General features: G+C 40.4%; 1 protein-coding gene across 5 annotated transcripts in view; it reads right to left on the bottom strand.

Moving 5' to 3' along the window:
- Nucleotides 1-23,415, bottom strand: part of bnl (fibroblast growth factor branchless) — a 68,907-nt gene that overhangs the window by 23,755 nt on the left and 21,737 nt on the right. For all 5 annotated transcript variants that reach the window (XM_018008440.2, XM_089462657.1, XM_089462656.1 and 2 more), the window contains one exon: nt 20,937-22,524. In XM_018008440.2, coding sequence (XP_017863929.1) covers nt 20,937-21,813 — 877 coding nt within the window. In that variant the 5' untranslated portion in view covers nt 21,814-22,524. The remainder of the gene's footprint in view (nt 1-20,936; nt 22,525-23,415) is intronic.

The raw sequence follows: 23,415 nt of genomic DNA, 5'->3' as shown, positions 1-23,415 counted from the left end.
TGAGCCGTCAGTGTCTGTCTGGCTGTCTGTCCGTTTGGCATCCTGGCGCTAAAACGAACGAAACCTGCGAGCGGCAACAATGCGATAAATAACCCGGCAGCTAATTTAAATGGCGTGGCCAATGCGCGGCCCATAAAAACCCAATCGAAACTAGATCTGATTAACTTTGATTTATCGTAGGCGGCGGCGGCGGCGGCGGCAGCGGCGGTGGTAGGCAGCAGCAGTCGCTAAATTTAGCCCAGCTGCAGCTGTATCTGTGAGCTAGGGCCACAGCATCTGCAGCAGCCACAGTCAGAGCCACAGCCAGAGCCATAGCCAGAGTCGCAGTCGCAACTTCAGCTTCATTAGACTGCGGTTAAAAGGGCAGCGCAGCATCCTTTTTGCGAATTGAATTGTAGCTCTGCGTCTGGGCGTGAGTTTGAGTAATGCGTGGGCGTTGGCTGCCTGGCGTCGGGTCACATATTTGCACTTTGACTGCCAGCCACGGCTGCCACCCCCGCACCGTCATCACCACCACCAAGTTGAATGGCCTTAGCGGCCTTGTTAGCGCTAACTTCCTTATGCAAAGCAGGGCAATAGACTAAAGTGAGGCAAACTTTTGCTGCAATTTGCATGCAAATCGCTGACATTATTTGGAGCCACTCTTCAAGCTCTTTCACTGTTATGAGCCACTCACGACACCGTCACGTCCTACGCTGCAAAAAAAAAACGAGAGAAATGAAGTGAGATCCAAAGAAAGGGCCTTTTCCCATTTGCAAAGCATTTCATTAGCATAGCAAAAAGGCGGAGCTGCATAAAGGCCATGTAGATTAGGCAAAAGATGTAGAGCTGTACTTGAGATATCGCAAATGTGGCTCAGTTCCAGCTCAATTTGAGCCGCAAGGTTCAATGCCATCTGTCTCAAGGCGCAACGGGCGACAACCATCAAAATTCGCATGTCGCGCACAAATCGCATGCAAACCGCGCATAATTCGCTCGCTCAACAAGTGGGGAGCTGCTGCTGCTGCTGCTCCCGCCCTCCTCTCATCGGTCTCAATCAATTTGTCAGTGAATTATTTTTGAAGAACGCAATTAAGGCAGAAAACAAGTCATTTATTAATATGGCATAAATTAATTTTGCAGTTTTGTGCAAAAGTTTTGCATTCGCTAAAAGTATCTGTCAGATACGCTCGAGCGGCACGAACTCTCCGGCAAATCGCGGCGCCAGCGACATTGATCTTGGCACATGTTCGCTTTAATTGGGCTGACAACTGGGCCCAACTGGTAGCATTGTCCATTAAAAACGACTTAACAAAACTCCAATGCAAATAAAATAAGATACAAATAAAATAAAATAAAATAAAATAAATTACAATAAAATAAAATAAATAAACAGAAAACCGTTCGATGAGCTGTTGGCATTCCTGGGATATTCGCTTTATTCGTCGCCGTTTTCCGTTTCATTTGCGCGCATTTACAACTTGTTGCCCAACACTTTTTAATCAGTCTGACAACACACTGTTAAGGTCACCGCGGCTCACATTAATTACTGAAATCCGCAACACGTACGAGCCATTAAAGAGCGCTTTATGGGCGAGGCTCCCGTTTCGCAATGCTAATGAAAGCCACAAAATGCGACGACACCAAAACGCACAGCCAATTAGCTGATTGTGCGATACGTGTTTTGGCAAGGATTTGCATGGACAGAGCGCCAAGTGAAGCAGCTGGCAGAGCAGCAGGAGGAGCAGTTGTAGGAGGACCCAAGTCAACTCTGTGGCCAATTGCATTGTTTTAAATTATGTGATCGAAGTCGGTCAGTGGAGCAAGTGCGTACTTGGCAAATAAAGTACGTAAGACTAGACTAAATCTAGAGGCATTAGTATTCAAATGATAAGCCTTAAGCGCAGGCAGCCCGAGTTTCTAAACGTTCCCAACGAATATTTTATACACTTGCTAAGAAACTGAACTCAAAAAGTGTTGGATTAATTTAGAGTTTGACTTTGTTTATTACCTTGCAGTTGGCATGGTTTGCACTTCAAGCCAGCTTAGCTTTCTCTGCAGTTGGTTTGGTAAATAAAAACAGATTTTCATTATTTTTAGAAATACCTCACATTTAATTTTACTCCTTGGCTCTGTCTGTCTATTTCCAAGCTGAAAGTTCTTTTTAGAGAATTGACTTGAAACTTAAGCACTCAAGTAGATTATCATTAGTATTATTTCAGTTGACATTAAACAACGTAGCTTAAATGGATTTGCCATTTTAACTCTGCAAATTGAGCAGCTTGGTCACTCTTTGGAGTCCACCCAAAACTCACATCATTTATAATGCAATTAAAAATCGTTTTTCACACGCTTTCTTTGGCTCGAATGCGTGTCTTAAATGACTGAAAAAAATGTATATATACATATTACAGACACTATAATACCCTTGCCACATAAATCGCAGCGACTGCCGCAACATAAAATGTGCAACAAAATATCGAAAACAAATATCAATCATTTTCTATGTGTCTAGCTAACAAGCTGCAAGCACTTGAGTGCTGTGCGAGTGTGTGTGTGTGCGTGTGCGTGTGGGATCGAGACTGAGATTTGGTATTGAGATGGTCGCTTATCAATGCAGCACGCACAAAGGCCGACAAATTAAAAGCCATAAACTTAATGAGCGCTCATAAAAATGCACTTGAGTGAGACAGCACAGCAGCAGCATCAGCAGGAGGAGGAGGAGCAGGAGCAGGAGGAGGAATTGCAGCAGCAGCTACAGCCGCAACTGCGTTGACAACGACAACGACATCAACTGGGGACTACTGTAGTCAGCTCGGATCATAAAGCACATTCATATTAAGTACAACTTATAGATACTTTTGTATCTGCGCTGATAATTAAGTGGATTACCATAGCCAACTGCATAGGTTGCGAGTGCCACATTTATTATTCCGTCTTCCGGTTCGGTCTTTTGTTTATACCAAAACAGAGTCAATGAGTGTGTGGGTGAGTGTGCGCATTTTTAAATACTTTTTTTTAATGTATTTTTATGTCTATGCGTTTTATAGGAAATGAAGCTGAAATTATTCGCCAGACCAACAAATTGTTTTGCTTCAGCGGAAGCAAGATATTTTTGAGTATTTGAGTAGTCGAAAGAATTTTACAATGCAACAAGCTCTCATAGAAATTGTTTGCTTGACTGACTTTATCACAATTTAATAAATTGAATGCCAATCCGTTTATATCTTTAGCTACTTGTGAAGCCAGTTTAAAATTTTAGTAGGTTTCTCTGCAGCTGGTTGTTCTAGTATATATATAATTATTTAGCATTTTAATAATTTTTACATTATATTATACATTTAGTACTCATAATGGAATGTAAAAATGTTGATTTCTTTCATGCCTTAATCGTCAACACGCGAGATAGTCTAATCTAAAGTGCAGAACCTTTAACCGAAAATGGTTAGCTGGTTAGCTAGTTCTAGTTGTTTCTGGGCATTTGAATTTAAACCATTACAGAGCTCTTAAATTGTCCATTGAGGATGATGAGCTGCTTAAAGGCAAATAATTACATAATATCGCCGGAAGCTGAAGTCAGCTGACGATTTTCAATTTTCAATTGGGCACATCAGGAGCTTTGCCAGAGCTCGCGAATAATACGAATTCTTATCAAAAATTCGCGGGCTAATAACCGATAAGAGTTGACACATTTAGCTGGGCAACATATTTATATACATATATTTAATATAGTTTTTTATGGCCTTTGTATGTGCGAGTGCTGCGCAGTTCTTGATTCCGAAAGCAGCTAATGGGGGCCGGTCTGGCAAAAAAGAAAAAAAAACATACTATTAATCAATATAATTGATGACAATTGGCGGGCTAGTTTTGGACTGGTAACAAAACGCTTATCGCCGTGCGCGAATCTAACACTATTAGTCAATAGATCTTTCCGTTCCTTGAAGTCTGCCAGCTGCGCCTGCCCCCATCGTATCATCAATTTATCCGCAAGTGCGATCTATCTTAAGAGCGGTGCTGCATTCCAGCTCAATTGAATGTGCTAACAGAATGAGAGAGAGAGAGAGAGAGAGAGAGAGAGAGAGAGAGAGAGAGAGAGTGGGAGAGGGAGAGGGAGAGTGTGTGTTTTTTGCCTAGTTGGAGGGCAGCTGATTTATGAATTTGACCGGAGAAGTCAACGCGCCTTGCTTGTCAGTTAATGACCCTGTGTACGGGCCACAGCACAGACATTTTTGTGCGTAATGATCGAGCTGGCAGAGCAATTGTCCATCACTTGGCGCTGATTTGTCGCTTGATTGCGAATCAAACACTAAGTTAGTAAGGCAGAAGGGCAACCACTCACAACTCCAACTGCAGGGCACTCCACACCACTGATTGAAGGAACACTCCTAACACACAAATGCACATTGCTGCTGCACTCTGTGTTGATTGCCTCGCCGATTGGCAAACTGACCCACAGTCGGTGACAAGCGACAAGATCAATAAATGTTGCTCTTCAATTACCACAGATTAATTGAGCAGCCGCAGGAGTAGACGAGGTCACTTTATATGCAACAGAAGTGTCTCGATGAAATGTAAGTAAGATTTATAGGCATTCCAGAAAACTAAGAAAAGCTGATCGAAAGAAATAAAGATAATTATAAAACTGAATAATTATTAATAATAATAAAAATGAACACGTCATGTACGACTCAATTTAATATCCTTAATAAAAATTAATATTCGTTTGCAAACAAAAAAATCCCAATTTAATGAAAGAATTTTGTTGTTTTTTTAAATATTAAAATAATAAATAAATAAATAAATACGTCACAAAAAGACTTTTAAAAAATTTAGAAATATTTGAATAATGCTAATTTATCATACTCTTTGAATTATATTAATAACAGAGATGTATTTGCGTTTAATAGAAAACGCGCGCGATTTTAATCGCGTCAAATGAGTGCGTGTTTTATGTTTGTTCGGTTTGTAAGTTTGAGAATTGTTCTACCACTTGTGCCAATTTGTGTGGAGCATAACTACACGCACATACACACACGTACACGCACACGCACACACACACATACACGTAAAAGTGACTAACTTTAGATGCAAGCGATTTCTAGGCGCTGCTTTCTCGCGCGTTTCGGCGTGTTTATTCAATTAGCATAGCTTTCGTTGTTGTTGGTATATTTTTGTATTTTTTTTTTTCTTAATTTTGTAGTTTATGTTTGCCGGCAATGCTGCCTTTGAACCAAACAACAACAAGAGCAAGAGCAATAGCAAAAGCAAAGAGAAGCAGAACATCGATGGCTGCAGATATAGACGCAGCCGACATAATTGTGGGCCATTTATCATGGGGCAGTTGGCAAGGCGGAGACAAGCCAACTGACAACTCAATGAGCAAAGCGGCGGCTCCGATGCGCTACGCAATCAGCTCGAATTAACACACCTACGGCACGTAGTTGCCCAGAACGAGTAGTCCAGACACCTGCCGCTGGGCCAAGTTCAGCTTATGGCCCTGTTTTATAGAGTTTTTCTTGTCCTGTACTATTTCTTTTCTTTTTTTCTGCCATTTAAATGCAGACAAAGTAATTTTTTGCTCAGCGCGCGCGCTGATTAAAATGGATTTTATAAATTATGCAGTCGAGCCTGGCGGCGGCAGCAACAACAACAGCAACAGCGCGATTAAAATCGCCAAGCTGCAGTCGCGTTGGCGGCGGCGCTAACAAAGCTGCAGTTGTTGCAGCAGTTACTGAGGAATCTAGCTGCTGCAGTTGTTGTCCGAACTCTACGTGCTCACTTTGGCTAATAGAAAGATTTATCACTTGGCCTGGCTCGCGTTTCAATTTTCATTTCATTTGCACGCCGCGTCAATTTGGCTCGAAGCTCGCATTATTTATGCCCCAAATCGCAATTCCCGATTCCATCCCATTTAATTTATCGCATTTAAATTGCAATTTCTTGTTCGGCAGCTGCAAGCGGCCTTAGCCCTCGTCGTCTTCTTCTTCTTCTTGTTAAGTTTGTGGCCTTCCCCTTTTAACATCCGCTTCCCCTTCGCTTCTTTTCAATTCTTTTTTTCTTTTTATTCACACCTCAAATGTAGCGCGATTTCCGAAGTGCTTTTCTATTAGCATGTGGCAGCCCACATAGCTCTTCGCTCAGTTTTCTTCTTGATTTGTGTTCAGCGTGATCCAGAGATCACATGAGCTGCCACAGCAGATAACGGTCAGTTCTCATGCCGATTCCCTGCTGCTTTTTGGGCAAAAATAATAATATATTACGCTGATATATGAGCAAAACTGAAATCAATGGCATTACGGATCCTCAACCAAGTCGGAAACTGTAGCGCATCTTGCAAATATTTATTTATACAATTATTTCAATTTTATATATATAAAAAAAAAAAAAAAAAATAAAATAAAATAAAATAAAAATAGAAAATGAAAATTCACATTCGAACTGGAGGACTCTTCCAAATCAGGGAAAAGTAACGACTTAAATGAAACCTGTTTGCCTATCTCAGGAAAAGACAACTCAAGCTCTAATGTAGTAGCCCTTTAAAAGGTTTCTTTTACCGCTGAGTCTAAATAAAATATTTACAAAAATATAACCAAAAGCGTAGCTAAAAAGTGAAAGATGCCTCAGCCATTCGAGGCAAAATGCTAATTTTAATAATTACAATATTTGTTTTTAAGACTGAGATATGGGTCTACATTCACATTTTTTGTAAAGTTCCATTTGGACTAAGTAGATCATTAAGTTAAATTTAAGCCTAATAATTAAGCAATTAACTGATTAAGAGACCGTTTAATGGCCATTTGGAATTTGTATAGAAATACTTTAAATATTTTAATATTTCATTTCGTTTTTAATAATAATTGAATACCTTAAGTAATAATGGAAAGTGTATAACAAAGACTTGGGCTGACTGTTTTGATTGGACTAAATAGGTTTGATGTCCTGGAAAATGTAACTTTTTCCCATTTGATATAAGCTGTCATTCAATGACGCAAATGCTTCAGGAAAATGATATAATTGATGATGATTACGCATACGCCGCGTGCGTCAAATAGGAGGCAACAAATTGAAATCCAAAAGAAACGTAAAAACTTCTTGCGGCTGTCAAACGGAAGACAGCTGCTGGCCGGCTACATATTGGCCTAAAGCGTGGCTACCAAAATAAACAGCCAAAAACCGTAAACAAGCCGAGCCAAAAGAAAGCGCTGCTGCCCGTTTGTGCATTGATTTAGCCAACGAAGAAAATGTTCAATTAATGGAATTAATTTCGTGGCTACATATCAATTAAGCTGCAAACAGCCCAAAGACCGCCCAGACTATGCATGCAGACATTTGTCTTCATTAGCCTGGTCAAGATACAAATCAATCTGCCAAATCAAAATCGAGTTCGAGCGACAGTGCGACAGAGCGACAGAGCGAAGGAGAGAGCGAAAGGGTAAGCGAGATAAATGTAAATATCGATTGGCTCTGCCTGATGTAATGCAGCAGATAGGCATTGATTTCTTTGCCAACTGTGTGGCAATGCCATGGAAAGCCAGCCCAAAAACAACAACAACAACAAGTGCTGATAGGCAAATCAACAGGTTCAACAGGCGCCGCTGGAAAAACTGGTAGCCAGGCGCTCAGAGACGTAATCAAAACAAAATCAAACTGAAAGCGGGCCTATAAAGCGCAGCTAGGGTGGCAGTGGAGGCTGGCAGGTAGGGAGCGACATCAGCTCACTGAATCGCATTGAATTGAATGTAATCAAAGCACCGTTAGGCAGCGTTTGAGCCACATTTCATAGTAGATCAGTATCTAAAGGCTGCTCAGCTTGTCAGCTTGTCGCGAGAGCATTTCAAAGCAATTAAAAGAGCGTATACGTAGAACCCAGCCGACCGACCGACCCCGGCTGATTGATGTTCTGTTTTCAGCGACTATTTAAGCGCAAATCCTCAGCATATCTGGGAATGCTACAAATATGTCTGCTCACTCGATCGATTATGGCCAGTCAGCTAGATGGGGAGCTCAAGTGTCGCGTAGCCAGCAGCTGCTCCTCCTCTGCCACTCCTCCTGCTGCTGTGCACCCACTGTGCAGCAAGAGTCGAGTGCCGTTAATACTTTAATGGCACATAATTGAGGCGCGACTCTAAGTACATCACTTTAGATGTTAAACCGTACAGAATACTACACGAGCGCAGAAAATCCAGCAGCTGGCACTTCCGAAGAACACCCACGCTCCTCATTTAAAAATAAAATACAACTTGTACCCTGGAAATGGCTCGAGTTAGGTTCTTACTCTTACTCTTTCGGGTTACGTGATAAGCCCTTAGCATACTCTAGCCGCTGCCATGCGGGTGTGCATACTGCTGCGTGCCACTGTCAAGCGACGTTGATGGCTGCGATTAGTGAGTTGTTTAGCAAACGTGTTGCAGCTTAGCTGCACAAGTCGAGTTGAACTCGCAGTGGACAGAGACAGAAGTGAAGCGAATGAGAATGTGAGGAGAATCAATCAATCTGCCCATAAATCATATGAGTCGCATTAGTTTTGGTAAAGATAGTTTAGAGACTGCATTGGTGTTGATTAAGCTAATTGAATGAAAGAAATCATTATTGAGAATGAAATATTATATCAATTTAATGACTACATATGACGCAGATTGGAATACAAAATATTTATAAAAGAATTTATATAAAAATTTTATGAGTAATGAGAAAGTAAAGAAATTTTATATATTATAAATATTATTATTATTATTATTAATATTATTTATTTATTTTTTTTTTTTTTTCATTCAAAGTTAAGCATGCAAATATATAGGTGGTAATTTTTTTATCAAATGAATCTTAAAACAGATTAAAATTTAGAAACAGATTCAAGTTAAATGTAAAATTATTAGTGGGAAAAATAAATATATTAGAAAAATTAACTTTTTTATGACTGATAAGAAAGAAGGAAGCATTCAAAATTAAAAATGATGGTTAATTTTGCATGTCAAATGAAATAAAATGTAAACAGAATCAAGTGAAATATGAAATTGTTAGTAGAGAAATAAAATATATATAGTAGAATTTCAAACATTGTAATCACAATTTATATACAAACTAATATGAAATTCCGCATTATCAGATGCTCATGCAGATAAGCGTCACACGCTTGCCTGTGAAAACCATAAAATGTTTGCATAATGATATTAAGCATTCTCGTGGTACGATAAATAAGAGCGCGAGGTTTAAAAATAAATAATTTATGGATATATAGTATTTTGAGTTTCGATAGTGCGACGTGTAAACGTGCTGAGTCTTTCGCAGCAGCCATAGATCACGGCGTCGTCTGAGAGCTGGCTGTGTGGGCGTCTGCAGTAGTCGAAGCGACTGTCAGGAGAGCTGTCAGAGATCTGTTGCAATGGCAATTAGCATGGCACGCCAAGATCTCTTTTTATTTTGGGTACGGACAATGCGAACTCCCCTGACATTTGTCAACAATCTGTCCGAACGGAGGCCGCTCTTATGGCCCGGCCATAAATATTATGGCTAGCACAAAGCACGGCCAGCAGCCACTGGCTTATTTAAATGCTCGCATTCACAATGCCAGCGACTGATATGCGATATCAGTGGGCACTCTGTGGTCAATTAGTTCGGCACGACTTCAGCGTGCCTCTATTTGTATGCACACATACACATACATATGTATGCATAAATATATACTTGTATAATATTTGTAAAAACTATATTATTTCTTTTGTACCATAACAAATTGTGGCCTTTACGCGACCCAAAGTGGGTCACACGCTTCAGCGAGAACTGTGTGGCACGAACGGCTAAATGAAGTAATCGAAACAAGTTGCAAAATTGCGGGCAACACAAAAAAAAATAATAAAATGAAAAAAAGAGTAAATAAAGAGAGAAGAAAGCCAAACAGCGAGTACAAGTTAACAAGTTGTATGGCTCCGGGGCCCACTTTCAATTGTCGCACAGCGGGACAGCAAAGGACAGAAGCTGACTCAGAGCTCAGGGCTCAGCGCGTCTGTCCCGCGGACTGCAAGTAGTCGGCAATTTGATGCGACCAAATTGGACGTTTTTCTTTTCTTTTTCCTTTTTTTTTTCTTTTTTTTTTAATTTATTTTCTTTTTGGTACTTTGGTTTTTAAATTGATTGTCCTCAGTCCACGTGGGTGGGCCACTTGATTTCCCGCTTGCCAGCAGCTGGGCAGCATTTTGAAAGTTTGTTGACTTGACTTACTTGTAAAGTACTTGGGGCATATAGATGTTGAGGCAAGCATGCTCAATGATTGACTTCATTGACTGCATATGAATATCTGTTTATACTTGTACATGTCAACTAAAGTGCAACGACTAGAATCTCTGATCTAGATTGGCTGAACTGGTATTACTCTATATATACTCTACTCTAGTCTTAATATAACTTTAATCAGCTGTCATGCCAAGCAAGGGCATTTGGCATTCGCCAGAACTGTTCCCGACTCCTGCTTAGTGGGTCAGTGGTTTTTGTTCGGGGTCCATCAAGTGCCTCATTATGCAATTGCTGCAACAAGCTGGTCATAAAAATCGAATCGCCAAGCATTTTATGTGCTCTTCAATTAAACCATCTTTAAACTGGCCATTGGCTGCTGTTCGCTGCTAGCTGCTAGCTGATTGCTGACTTCTGGCTAGACGACCGAGCCGAGATGAGCAGCTCGCTCGCCTACACACAACACACGCGGAGCGCACTTGGCAGTCGATGTGTGTTTGGTCCGTGTAAATAATAATAAAGAGGAAAACCGCATTTGGTGTTTGGCAAATTAGCGAGCTCGTTAAAAACCATAGCATGGCTATAGCCATAGCCATAGCCACAGCCATAGCCATAGCCATAGCCATAGCCATAGCCAGTGGACGGGTCCGTCCGTTCATCTGCTGGACTATTAGGCCCAGCGGCTGACCATACTAAAAAGATGATATTGAAAACAAACAAGTTGAGCTCGTTACGCGTTGCACGTTGCACGTTGCACGTTGTAATCAAGTGCAGCCCGTGCTGGGGGCTGGGGTAAGTCATCTTGTTAGCTCATAAAATGCATAGCTGCCACGGAAGCATTTGGCGCTGTCTGGCGAAAGTGTTTGATCTTAATGGACGACTTCATGTGGCTTTAGAGTGCATTGCGGCCCATAAAGCCTTTGAGTTAGATTTGTGCTGAAATTAGTCGGTAGGCATTTAAAGAAAAAGTCTCACTTTTAGCCAGCTCATAAAACGTGCTAATTAATGGCCGATTTATAAACGGAGTACGTATAAACGCTAATGAAATGCGGTATTTTGGCAATGCGGAAGCCTCATTTTCCATTTACAATGGAACAATGAAAAAGAAAAGAAGAGAAAATAATAATATTCGTAAAACTTGTCTTGGCTAAACTCCAAGAAATGTGAAAGAAATAATTCAATTCAAAAAATAAAATAAAATAAAATAAAAATAAAAATAAAATAAATAAAAAAATAAAATAAATAAATAATTGTGAGCTCTAATTAAGCTATTTATCTGGAAACAATTATTTTTAGCAATAGCATATAGAACACTTATTGGCCATAAAACGACTCAGTGCTATGAGAAGGGGAGTGACAAAATCTCGTTCTTAGTCCACTTAGCTTTATTTGCCAAACTTAAAATTTACGCTATAGATGGAGTCATAAAACTTGAGAATATACATATATATGCTTTACGGGGTCTGCCGAGCCTCTCGCAGCATGTGACATGCATATTAACAAAACTAATTTAGCCCAAATTCGCATTTCCAATGAGTTCAGGCTATACAAGCTATATTCTATTACCTCTGAGATAAGACAGCGTCTTGAATTTGAATTGAAGTCGGAATTTACTTGAAAGTTTATCAGACTATATCTTTGCTTACAGTTATATACTAAAAGTAGGGGATTTGTTTGTTTCTATAATAGACAATGTTTACTTTCTTTAGACAACTCAAAACAGTTTGTTTAAGCTTAATTGATCGATGAATTTTTTAGATTGATAGATAGCTGAAAACTGAAAATATACATGGAAAACTTTCTTTGATTTTTGATTGGCCGTTAGCTCAATTTTCTTTGTGAATTTTGAGGAAATTCCTTGGGCTATGAATAGCGCTCAAGTTCATGCAAATAGTGTGCTGTATTTAACCAGAGGCACACCTACACACACGCACGCATTACGAAAATATGCCGTTGCAAGTTCAAGCACCCACAGCCCGGCTTCTCCTTGGCACCCCCTCGACTAGTTGTTGCTGTTGCTGTGGGTAACCCGTTCAGCTCAATCAGCAAACCATTCAGACTTCCTCATTGCATGGCATATCACAAATGGCCATTGCAAGAACTCAACGTGCCAACTAATTGAAACTCATTGTTCATTTTGACGCGCATCAATTGCTGAGTAGAGAGCTGCACCCCTCCTGCTGCTGCTCCTCCTCCAGCTGCACCATCTAGATCCAGTTGCTAGTTCATAGTATCCGAGCAATTGACACTTTTCCAATTGCACCTCTGGGCTGGCGAACCCGCACACCTTGCATATGGTTTGCGTTAAGCGGCGGGCGTCAATTAGTTTAAATAAAAGCGAGCAAGCGAGCGAATGAGCGAACGAGCGAACGAGCGAGCGAACGAGTGAGAGTCAATGGCCCAGCCGACGGTAGACGAGATAGTATGGCGATAGTATAGCTGCATATACTATATAGTCGGTGCCGGTGCCGCTGCTGTTGCTGTTGCTGGTGATGGTGACGGTGCCAGACGTACGACGCGTCGCGTCTCGTGGCACGCATGCCATTAGAATTTTGTTGTTGTATACAGACTCACACACACACGGGCAAGCGACACACAGTGTGTGTCATCACCTCAATTGGGTACACTTCCTACTTGTAAGATACATAAAAATGTATCTGCAAGATACAACCAACAGCGCCAAGAGCCCAAAAGGCAAGCCATTAGGCGAACGCTTGAACATTTTGTCGATTGCGCGACTTTTCACTTTTCCAGCGGAAGTCATTTAGCCGCCTCAGTTAATTTTAAGCCAAGACCCCCGCTCTGTAAACGCTGTTGCTTTTCTTCATTTTATCAGCGCAAATTGCACGCACTTAACCCGCTTCCAGCAGTAGCGTATGTGGAGCGGTTTTGACGCAGCCACAGCCAACGAGCCTCAAGCGTTGTTTATTGCCCGCGGCATGTGGTGCGACGCATATTAAGAGCCGCTCGTGTCCTACGCCTCATGCATGACAAATACGCAATGCCTCAAACATCACTGACAACTAGTAGGAGTGCTGGAGTGGGGAGTGATCGACTAGCATATATCCGGCAATGATTGATTGATATCGATATCTAACCTCTCAATGAGCAGGAGAAGAAGAAAATTTGTATATCTTTAGCTCGTTCATAGTTCATAGTTCATTCATAATCAGATTTACAGATAGCTGCTATCAATATTGCAAAATTGAGGACAAATCTTGTCCAATAGTTCTCTTCAGGCCTCTGTTACATACACATACATCAAATCGATATACCCTATTCGTCGGCCTTCTTTGAGCAACAGAAATGTATCTCTTTTCGCGCAGCATAGATAAACGCGCCAATTTGTCGATTGCCGTAAACTTGAGCTATTAAGTGCGAACATATCTATGCGTAAGCTGCACTGGGCAAGAGGCGTTTTTTTAGATGCCCAGGTGGGTATACGAGAGAGCTGCTGTGCTTGCCTGGGTGGCTAGGCGATGCCAATGGCAACGGCAACGGCAACGGCAACGGCTTTCATTTTAAAACCGGATTCAAAGTACACGCTGTAATTGAAATTTGTTATTTTGTGCGCGTGTGCGGCATGCAACAAGTGTTGTTGTTGTTGTTGCTGTTGTCGTGAAACAGTCATTAATATATCATTTACAAGCCGGCGAATTGTCGCTAATAAATTGTTTCGATCCACGAGAAATACGAGAGATACGTATGCAACTATTTCCAATAGGCGACCGCCACGCCAAAGTCCTTGTCCCAGAGTCTCTGTGTGGGTTACGCATGGAGAAATGTTCAGGAAGTGCCGAGCGTCTAGACATCTTAAAATGCCATAGGAATAGAGCGAAGCTGTTCTGTTATAAACTAAAATCTTCACAAAAATAAGCTTAGCTGATAGGTCAACTCATTCCTGGAAGCTAAATGCAAGTTGAGTCTGCTCTGGAATGCTCACGACCCACCCAAACACAAACCGCAGAGTCGTATCACCCAGCTCCCTACACCTTTCTAACCTCTTTCCAATAAGTTGAGCAAACACTTTCTATACACACACACACACACGCACACATACACAGCTGTGTGATACTTACACACACCATTTAGTTTATTTTTCTCTCAATTTTCGTTACGTTTCATTTTGGTTGGCATACCAAGGCGATAATTTTTGTTGTTACCATGCGATTGGGTTGGTTGGGCACAATTTTCAATATACGTACACCCCATACCAGCACGTTCATGGTCATACGAGTCGTAAATCTTCGCTGGCCGAGACACGCGTCCAAAATAAGAGAAAAACCCGAAACTCGGGGGAAAAATTTGGGTTAGCCAGAGTGCGGGCGAATGAGAGCGGTTTCTGTGTGTGGCTGGGGCTGGCGGTCTGGAAATTCGAGCACGAGCATCGGCCAACATCAGAGAGCAACAAGTGGTTAAACAGTCCAGAAAACATGGCCACCTACAAGCCACTCGAAAACTGGATCAATTTATTAATCCAGTGCGCAAACGTTGTAGACGCTTTATTGCCGCTGTCCGGCGATCGGATAGCTCGAGTGCAACGTGTTTTGAAATTCGTGCAAATTATGTGATTAATTTGCATTGCGATTGCCACGGAGTGGCCGTCGCTAAAATGCCAAACTGAATCTATAAGCGCATGTAAGTGTTGCCACTAATATGGCTCATCGATACTTATCGTACTCGTTATCGTTATCGCTATCGAAGCGCACAAACATATATTGGTCAGCCGCTGAGCCATGCGACTTATGACTGATTATTTATGACTCATTGCCCAATACATTAAGCCTAAGTTCCCCCCAGAAATATCATTTCATGCGTTGGCGCCTAGTATTTCCCCACATGTGATATATGTATAGAAATGCCCATGCACCTGCCCTATCATAAATACCATATCAGCCAGGTGCTGGCCTGGGCGGGGCGTGGCCAGCCCAGTGCAATCGCATTATCGTTCATGTTGCCCCACTCAACATTGTAGAGCGAAACTGTGTCAAACGATCCAGTAAATGGGGCGCGCGAGTTGTGTGTGTCCGGGGATTATAAATTAATTGCACTCTAATTGGCAATCGCTGAGCTATCATAAATTTTAAAAGCAAAAAGAAGAGTCTCGTAGTTCAAAGTATTTCACTCTCTCTCACTCTCGATCTCCCTCTCTCTCTCTCTCTCTGTCACTCACATTGCTGGGAATAACGAACTTTGTATGCGTTGTAGATAAGCTACGTGTATTTGGCTATTAGATCATTTTATATATTTCCTTTAAAAAGAATTGGAGTAAAATATAGTAAAAAATATATATAATCATAATATATATTTATATATATATCTATCAATCAAGTTTATTTTTTTTATATTTTGTCTTAGCATATTTACTATTTAATTTTTGTTTATCCCTTAGCTTCCGAAATTTCTGCTTTAATTTACAAAAATATAACGAATGAGTAATCTTACTAACTAAAGTGCCCTCAACCACTATCTGTAGCCATAATGATCTCTTGAGACTGCGGCAAGTGCATCCAGATTAAAGATTACGCATACGCCGCATGAGCCGATCAACCTTCGACTGCAGCGCAAAGCTTTTATTTAGCATGTTGTTAAACACTTTGAATGTTTAAACAATAAATTTTCAATATCTGTTTTTGTGTTCGCTTTTCTTGTAGTTTTCTGTTTCTGTGTCAATGTTTTTGCCACCGGTCAGCGGTCAATATGTGACTGGCTGCTGGTTTTTTATTTTTTTCACTCTGGATGGCGAGTGAAAATGAATTGCTCGTAAAAATGCTTGTAAAACAACGGCAACTACAAGAGCAACAGCAGCAGCAGCAGCAACGGCCACTCGGAAAGCAGCCAGCAGCCAGCAGCTTGGCAACAAACTGCGTGCAAAATATCATTAATCATGTTAATTTATATAGGCTGGCCAGCTTCATAAATATTACGTAGCAACCTGGTAGGCTTACCAATTTTAACGAACTTTACGCATAATTTAACATTCTTGTCGATGTCGCTGCTCATTTCATTTTTGTTTTTGGAATTTGAACTTAAAAAAAAAAAAAATAAAGTCAATTATTTGGCCATAAAATCAGACCAGCAGCTACCAAAATTGCGGGTGTTGGCATGATTCGGCCATTACCCATAGGCTCAATGGCCTAGACCTTTTATATAATCGCCGAGCGGTGGGCACTTGAGCAACTACAGTTCATTGCCATTTGTACTAAAAATAGCAGCACCTGGCAGCCGGAAAACTTTCGCAAAGCAACAGAGACGCCAACGCCAACTATATAAATCCATGTGACATATTGCGTTGTTCGCTTCAGTTTCAGCCAAATAGACTGTATATACGCTACATAATCTTATCTAAAACAAAACACTTTCTCAGCATTTTCATGCTGGTACGTACGCCACATAAATCACTGCTAAACACATACAGAGAGTGAGAGAGAGGGTGAGAGAGAGACAGAGAGAGTGAGCAGAGAGGGAGTGACAACGATCTGATGAGCCAACTCGCTGACAATGGCACATCAAGTGCTGCAGCATCAGCACCGAGCCACCGATCCACCGAGCCACCCACGCAACCAGACAGCGCCAGTCAGCTCATTAGACTATCGAAAATGTTGTGGAATGAAAGAGAAACTATCCAAATACTTAACACATCTATCGAGATACACAGTATCTCTTGTGACGTAGCTGCCTCAAGTCTGTTGCAAAGAGACAAATTATATAACAACAAAAATGTCTGGCACAAGTTTCAGTTTTATTTATGTGAACTTAAACAAATTGTGATATTAAGTGCCGTTTAAGATATATGCTTCTCAAGATACAAATGTATCTCAAAGATACTTAACTATCGTTTAACTAATCTGTTCGCACAGAGTCCCAAACATATTTAGTGCGCAATAAAAATATTTTAATAGCTTACTGATTTCATCTTGACCCATATCTCTTAATTTAGCTTGCAGATACAAATGTATCTAGATATATATCAGATGGAAAGAAACGTGTCTAAAATGTTGTTTATTACACTCATGACGCAAGGTAATATAAAATCTCAAAGTTTTTTAAAATGTACAGACTGTAGATACAAATGTATCTAGATACGCATAGCTGAAGATGTGGAAATTCTAAATGCTCAACAGTTTTGAACATGATATAATACCTCGCTGAAGAATCCACAAGAAATAGCTCATTCCGGGTCGTTGCCTAATTTATAAAGATGTATCTAGATACAGCCAGATTTGTATCTCAACAGATTTGTATGCTCGACAGCTCGTGAGTCTTTTGTAAAAATTAATTTATTGTATTATGTGCTGAAAATGATATAATAGCTTTGGCTCTTTGGACACGCTACGCTGCCCTCTTCGGCCTGGTGTCTGTGTGTGTTGAAATTCTCCCTGAATAGCCCTTAAGCGAATGATTACAGTATTAATCATGCCAATGCCTTGGGCCGGGGGACTTACGCAGTTTATGCAATTTGTTTGAAGTAAAATGTTTAGGTATCTGGAAGTCCAGCTGCTTTTGGAAAGCTCTCAGCTAGCCAGCAATAACTTATATGCTTTATGTGTTCTATTGATGGGTCATAAAAATAAATAAAATAAACTTATAATCGTTTCGGGAACAATGCAATCATTTGTTGCGCCCATTTCTGGACATTTATGGAGCTCTGATCTGACAGTCTTTGATCTGGCACGAGAAAATAAAATGCATACGTATAGGCTACATAAAGAGGCCTATAGTATTTACTAAAAGCAATTAACACGCCGGCCACAAGGCGAGTGACAGTGAAAGTAACTCGCTGCCTCGCTGCAACAACTTATTTCATCAGCGCGCTGAAGACGTGCCGTAAATTAAGTTATCAAAAAATCTGTCGGAAGCTTTTAGCATCTACCCGAAAAGAAAACAGAGTCGGCCTCAACGTCAACCACTTCAGTTAACTTCACACCTTGCACCACGCACCACGCACTAAATCAGTCGCATAATTGCCCACAGACCCAGACTTGGCGGCTAAAACCGTCAGGTAACCAGCTACACTCATATATCATTATGGAAATATGCACGCCCCCAGCAACAGCTACAGCAGCAGCAGCAGCAGCAGCAGCAATGGTAGCCGAAGCAACTGGAAGGGTTTGAGGTCAGCCACAAGGATCCGGTCTGGGGTCCGTTAGCTGCTGAAGCAAATTTCAACTCGAGGTCCATTTGTATACCCTGGCCATGCAAAGTAGTTAAGAGGATGTGATCATTTCATGTTAACATAAAGAGAAGGAGCTTATGTCCATATATAGCCTCATATCTGTAGCCTCACGACTACATAGATCTTTAATCTCTCTTTCAGTTATGAACGCCTTCAAATCTTTGAATAGCAATAAAATTTTAACTGGGTTCTTTGGGCACAGCTAGACAAGTATTAGAGCTAGAGATAAAAAATGTAATTTATAGGCCTTTTACAACATATTCAGCGAACAAAGAGAAAATACTCACAACGTGAGGTATCTACCTAGTCGAGCACTTCCGACTGAAGCATTTGAGCATGCTGCATTGTCTGACTTTTGGAGGTCAACAGCTTGTTGAACTGTCGGAAAATGCGTGGAAATGCCCAGCAATTTTCTCGTCTCTAAGACAGCTTCAATTTTCGCAAGTTTAGGCAAACTTTCTAAACATTTTATTTATATTTTTTTTTTTTTTTTTGTCAGTCATCTATGTCATTTCGTTATCAGCGCCACAGAACAGTTATGATTGCTGATAAACTAGCTCTGGACAGGAGCTAAAAGCTTGGCAAGTGCGTGATTTCTGTTTGAAAACCCATAAAAAACTCAACAGCCATGAGCAATAAAGTAAGCACTGCTCTGTGAAAGTGGTGAAGTGCCTAACATTGTGCAATTGCTACAAAAATCTTTTTCAGACACCTTTTAACCAAAGAAAAACAACCGAAGTCGAAACAGTTTTCGGGCCAGATCTTAACAGCTGCGCATTATCGCATGAGGCAGGGGCACGAAATCAAATCAAATTAACACCCGTGCTGCGGGCAGCGGCAGCAACAGCGTAAATTTCATTAATCTACAACAACAAATCCAACAACAACGTGTAGCACTCATATGCACTATCTATGCAGCATCGCGTCGCTGATGTCTCAATGACGCGATGCCTGCGCGCGATTAAAAACGCGCGCAAAACCGGCCGCGCGCTCAACAAGTTTTTCGGCTGCTTTTGTTATCAGCCTTGCAAATTGCCGCAGCAAAGAGCTACAGAAAGAAATGTTGAGGAGGAAGAAGAAGAGCAAAACTGTATAAAAATGAAGCTGTAAATTAATTTGGACAACGAGTTGCGATTGGCTTAACCAGCTGCCTGCCAAGTTATGCAAATGCCCAGCTGATGAGTTGGCTGACTCATGAGCAGCAGCAGCGGTAGCTAATCAGGTCGCTCAGTACATTAAAGCAAGATTTATGCCAAGCAATTCAGCCTTAACTCACTCACACGCACACACTCGCACGCACAACATCAATTTATATGGCAAATAATACAATAGATGCCCCTCCTAGGCGCCCCGAACAACAGCGGCCGGCAGCATATTGCCAAATCAAGTGTCTGACTTAATGATGCTCAACATAAACAGGCTACGCTACGAATATATTTCTAACATTTTTCTCACTTTTTTCTCTCTCGTACATATTTTCTTGGCCAAACGCAACGCCCCACCCGCTCCGCCCCATTCCGTAGCGCCCTAGACTTGCCGTTAGAAAAACTTTTGAAACAAACACACATCTTTCTTTTATGAGAACTTTCAACTTGTGGACGCGGCCCGAGTGGGCGTGCCAAGTGATCTAAATATATATATATATATATATATATGTATTTACATGCGTATGAATGAGGAACCATACATATTGCTCTGCTGATATTTCATATACGCATTAGTTTATTTGCTTGTTTATGTCGATGAAAAAATGCTAAACAAGATTTTTGGGGCAAGTTTTTGTGGAAAGAAAACTTAAACAATGGGGCGTCGACTTTGAAGTTTACTTTGGACACTTTATTGTTACAAACATAAGGTCAAAGTTACAATCTCTGACACTAAAAAAATGCAGCTCGAAATGATTTTAGTTGCTTTCCATATTTCACAATACCTAAACAGTTTGACGAAGAAAACAAACAAATTATATAAACATGTATATTTATATACGTAGATGTTTTTGAATCGAATATTATGTGATATTATGGGATTTTTTATGGCACCTAAATAATATAAGAATAAATAAAATTTAATCTACTTTGAACATTTAAGTAATATAAAAACAGTATACATTTTTGGCGCAGTCTCTGATTTTTTGTTCATTGAAAGAAGGAATAAAAAATAGGTGTATAAATGTTTTTAATTCAGCCACAAATATTTCAATTCTATATTTATTTTCAATTATATTTGTCACAGTATATATACTTTAAAAAAAATAAATAAATAAAAACAAATTGCGACTAGATTAGAAATAGAAACAGAAATATATTCTGAATTTAATTAAAAGTTTGCAATTTCTATTTATACAATATTTATTTTTTATTCCCAATTATACATTCAGATTCATATATATATATATATATATACATCAATTTCTGAGCAGAGCTGATTGAACAAGCTTGATCTAGCTTTTATGGATCGCTCGCCACGCTCGACTGGCAGCATCACTCTAAGTCATGTCGATTCTTGTTCCGTTTCTACCTTATAAATAGCGCATATTATAGAAAAATGTACTCACTGTATTCACTCTGCTCGTCCTGCGTGCCATTGACGGTGCCATCTGGCAGTATTTGCAGTATACGATTCTTCATATATAACTGTATTTTGCGAGATGGTCCCGCCAAATGGGAAATTGTGGAGCGTTCGTTACGATCCAAATTGCTGGGATTATTGTTGAATATGTTGCTGTTGCTGTTGCTGTTGCTGTTGTTGTTATTGCTACTATTTATGTGTAGATTATTTCTAGAGTTATTCAGTCTTTTCGATTTCGAACCAATGAAATTGCTGTTGCTGTTGCTGTTGCTGTTGGTGGCAGCAGTCTGCTGTTGCTGCTGTCTCTGGTGCAGTTGCTGGTGATGCAGATGCTGGTGCTGATGTCGTATGCTGCGCTCGGTGCGTGAGAGTATGGCCAAATGCTCATGCGGCGCAGATGAGAAAATGAATCCCAATCGATCTGCATCAGCAACTGTTGCTTCTGTTGTGATGCTCCTGCTGCTGCTGCTGTTGCTGCTGCTGCTGTTGGGTGTTGCTGTGGTGGTTGGGCTTATGGCAGTTGATTGATTTGTGTTGTTTAATGTTCGCATATTAAATTCAGCGCTAATACTTTGATTTTGATCTAAACTATATTCACGCCTCAGCAGGAATAGAGGACTATTATGACTATGATCACTTTGCATGGAACTATTACTATTATATTGATTATTGTTATTGCTACTGCTATTGTTATTGTTGTTGTTATTATTGTTTGCATTACTACTGTTTGTTTGCGTACTATTTGTGTCTTGGCTCGACATTGTCGTTACGGCAAACGACAGACCCGCCCGGGTCTCAATCGATAAAAGGAGGGCGCCCAGCAGCGCCAGGGCCCTCCAATTCAAGCGCAGGTTTCTTCGCATGAAAGATTACAATTACAGTTGGACAAGAGTTGTTGCTGCTGTTGCTGTTGCAGTCGCAGTTGCTGTTGCAGTTGCTGTTGCAGTTGCTGTTGCAGTTGCTGTTGCTGTTGCTTTTCACCTTTCTTTTTCTTTTCTTGTTCAAAGTACTTGGCTGGTTTGCTGTTTATACAAATTTGTTGCTGCCTCAAGTTTGTCAGTTGTTGCTGGGCGTGCGACACGCCCTTAAATATCGTTGAAACATATGAACGCCCCGTTTGAGTAACCAAAAAAAAAAAAGGAAAAGGAAAGGAAGTTATATCTCTACATTCGTTTCGTTGTGTGTTTTTGTTTAAATTATGATATTTGTTTTTCTCAGTGTATTCGTTTTCTTTTAGAGTTCTGCGTTCCAGTTGACACAAAATTTTCGCCGCTTGGTGGCAACCAATTTAGGTTATCATATCGTAGACTTGTTGAACACTTTTCAATTTCATCGATTCATGCCCTTCCTTCTGCTGCTGCTGCTGCTGCTGCTGATGTTGTTGCTGATCTTCATCGTCGTCTTCCTCGCTGATAATGCATTTTATCAACTCCAATGACTTCCTAGTCATGTCAGCACAGTTAGCAGCGGCCTTTCAAGTCTGGAAATCAACCAACGCAGCTCGTTTCGTTGCTTTTGCTGTTGCTAGGGCCTTAGGTGTGCGGCTGCAACGCCAACATGTTGCACTTTCAAAGCTATAAAGAGAGAAGGCCACGGCAAAGGTTATTATTGAAAGCAAACATCTTTAAGCTACATATAAACTACAAATTAGATTTTCAAGAAATACTTTTACAAAGGTTAAACAAACACCTTTAATGAAGGTATTATAAATAATAAAAGTTCCATGTAACTTGTATAAAATTGTTTTTATATATCAATATCTAGTTTTTATCTATCTATTACATCTAATTTTATGTCATCTTTAAACTTGCTTCCATATGCCATTTCTTACATATATATTTGTTTTTCTCTTGTCCATATGTCAGTCAGATATCTTCTATCTATTTATCTTCCCCTTAATCCGCATTGACACTCGCCTTTTGCTCTTGTATCGTTAAGCTCTATATACAGCACATATCCTACATTTCCATGTCTTTGTATTCTTGCACTAGAACCTTGAAGTAGATTTCAGCTTTCTTAACAACAGATATTTCCAGTAGTCGTAACACCTGTTAAAGACTCTATTTCTAGCCATATGACATTTGGAAAATCAAAGATGTGTAACACACAGAAGTTATTGCATATTCGAATTGGCTTTGAAAATTCCAACGGCAACATTTCGGATTAGTCGAATTGTACATAAATTCATCGTTCTAAGCGCTTTTATGCGCAATTTTGACATTTAATTAGTGCCGTGGCTATATTAAGCCAACGCCTCACGGCGGCCGCAAAGTGGAACAGTTTATTTTTAGGCACCGCGACTATCAGTGCAAACAACCGGTAGATACTAAAAGAAAAAAAAAAGGGAAAATAGAAAAAATACAGATACAATTGTATCTATGGGCGCGTCAAGTGGTCAACGAGTTGCATAAATACCGCCCAAAAGGGAGGCGATCGCAACGGACAGTTATGCAAAAAACTCGGTG

The sequence above is a fragment of the Drosophila arizonae genome, chromosome 2 (genome assembly GCF_054131065.1).
Source record: "Drosophila arizonae isolate 15081-1271.41 chromosome 2, UAZ_ARI_1.0, whole genome shotgun sequence".
NCBI classification, from domain to species: Eukaryota; Metazoa; Arthropoda; class Insecta; order Diptera; family Drosophilidae; genus Drosophila; species Drosophila arizonae.
Note: the sequence above shows the minus strand (reverse complement) of the source record. Positions and strands in the feature narration are given on the sequence as shown.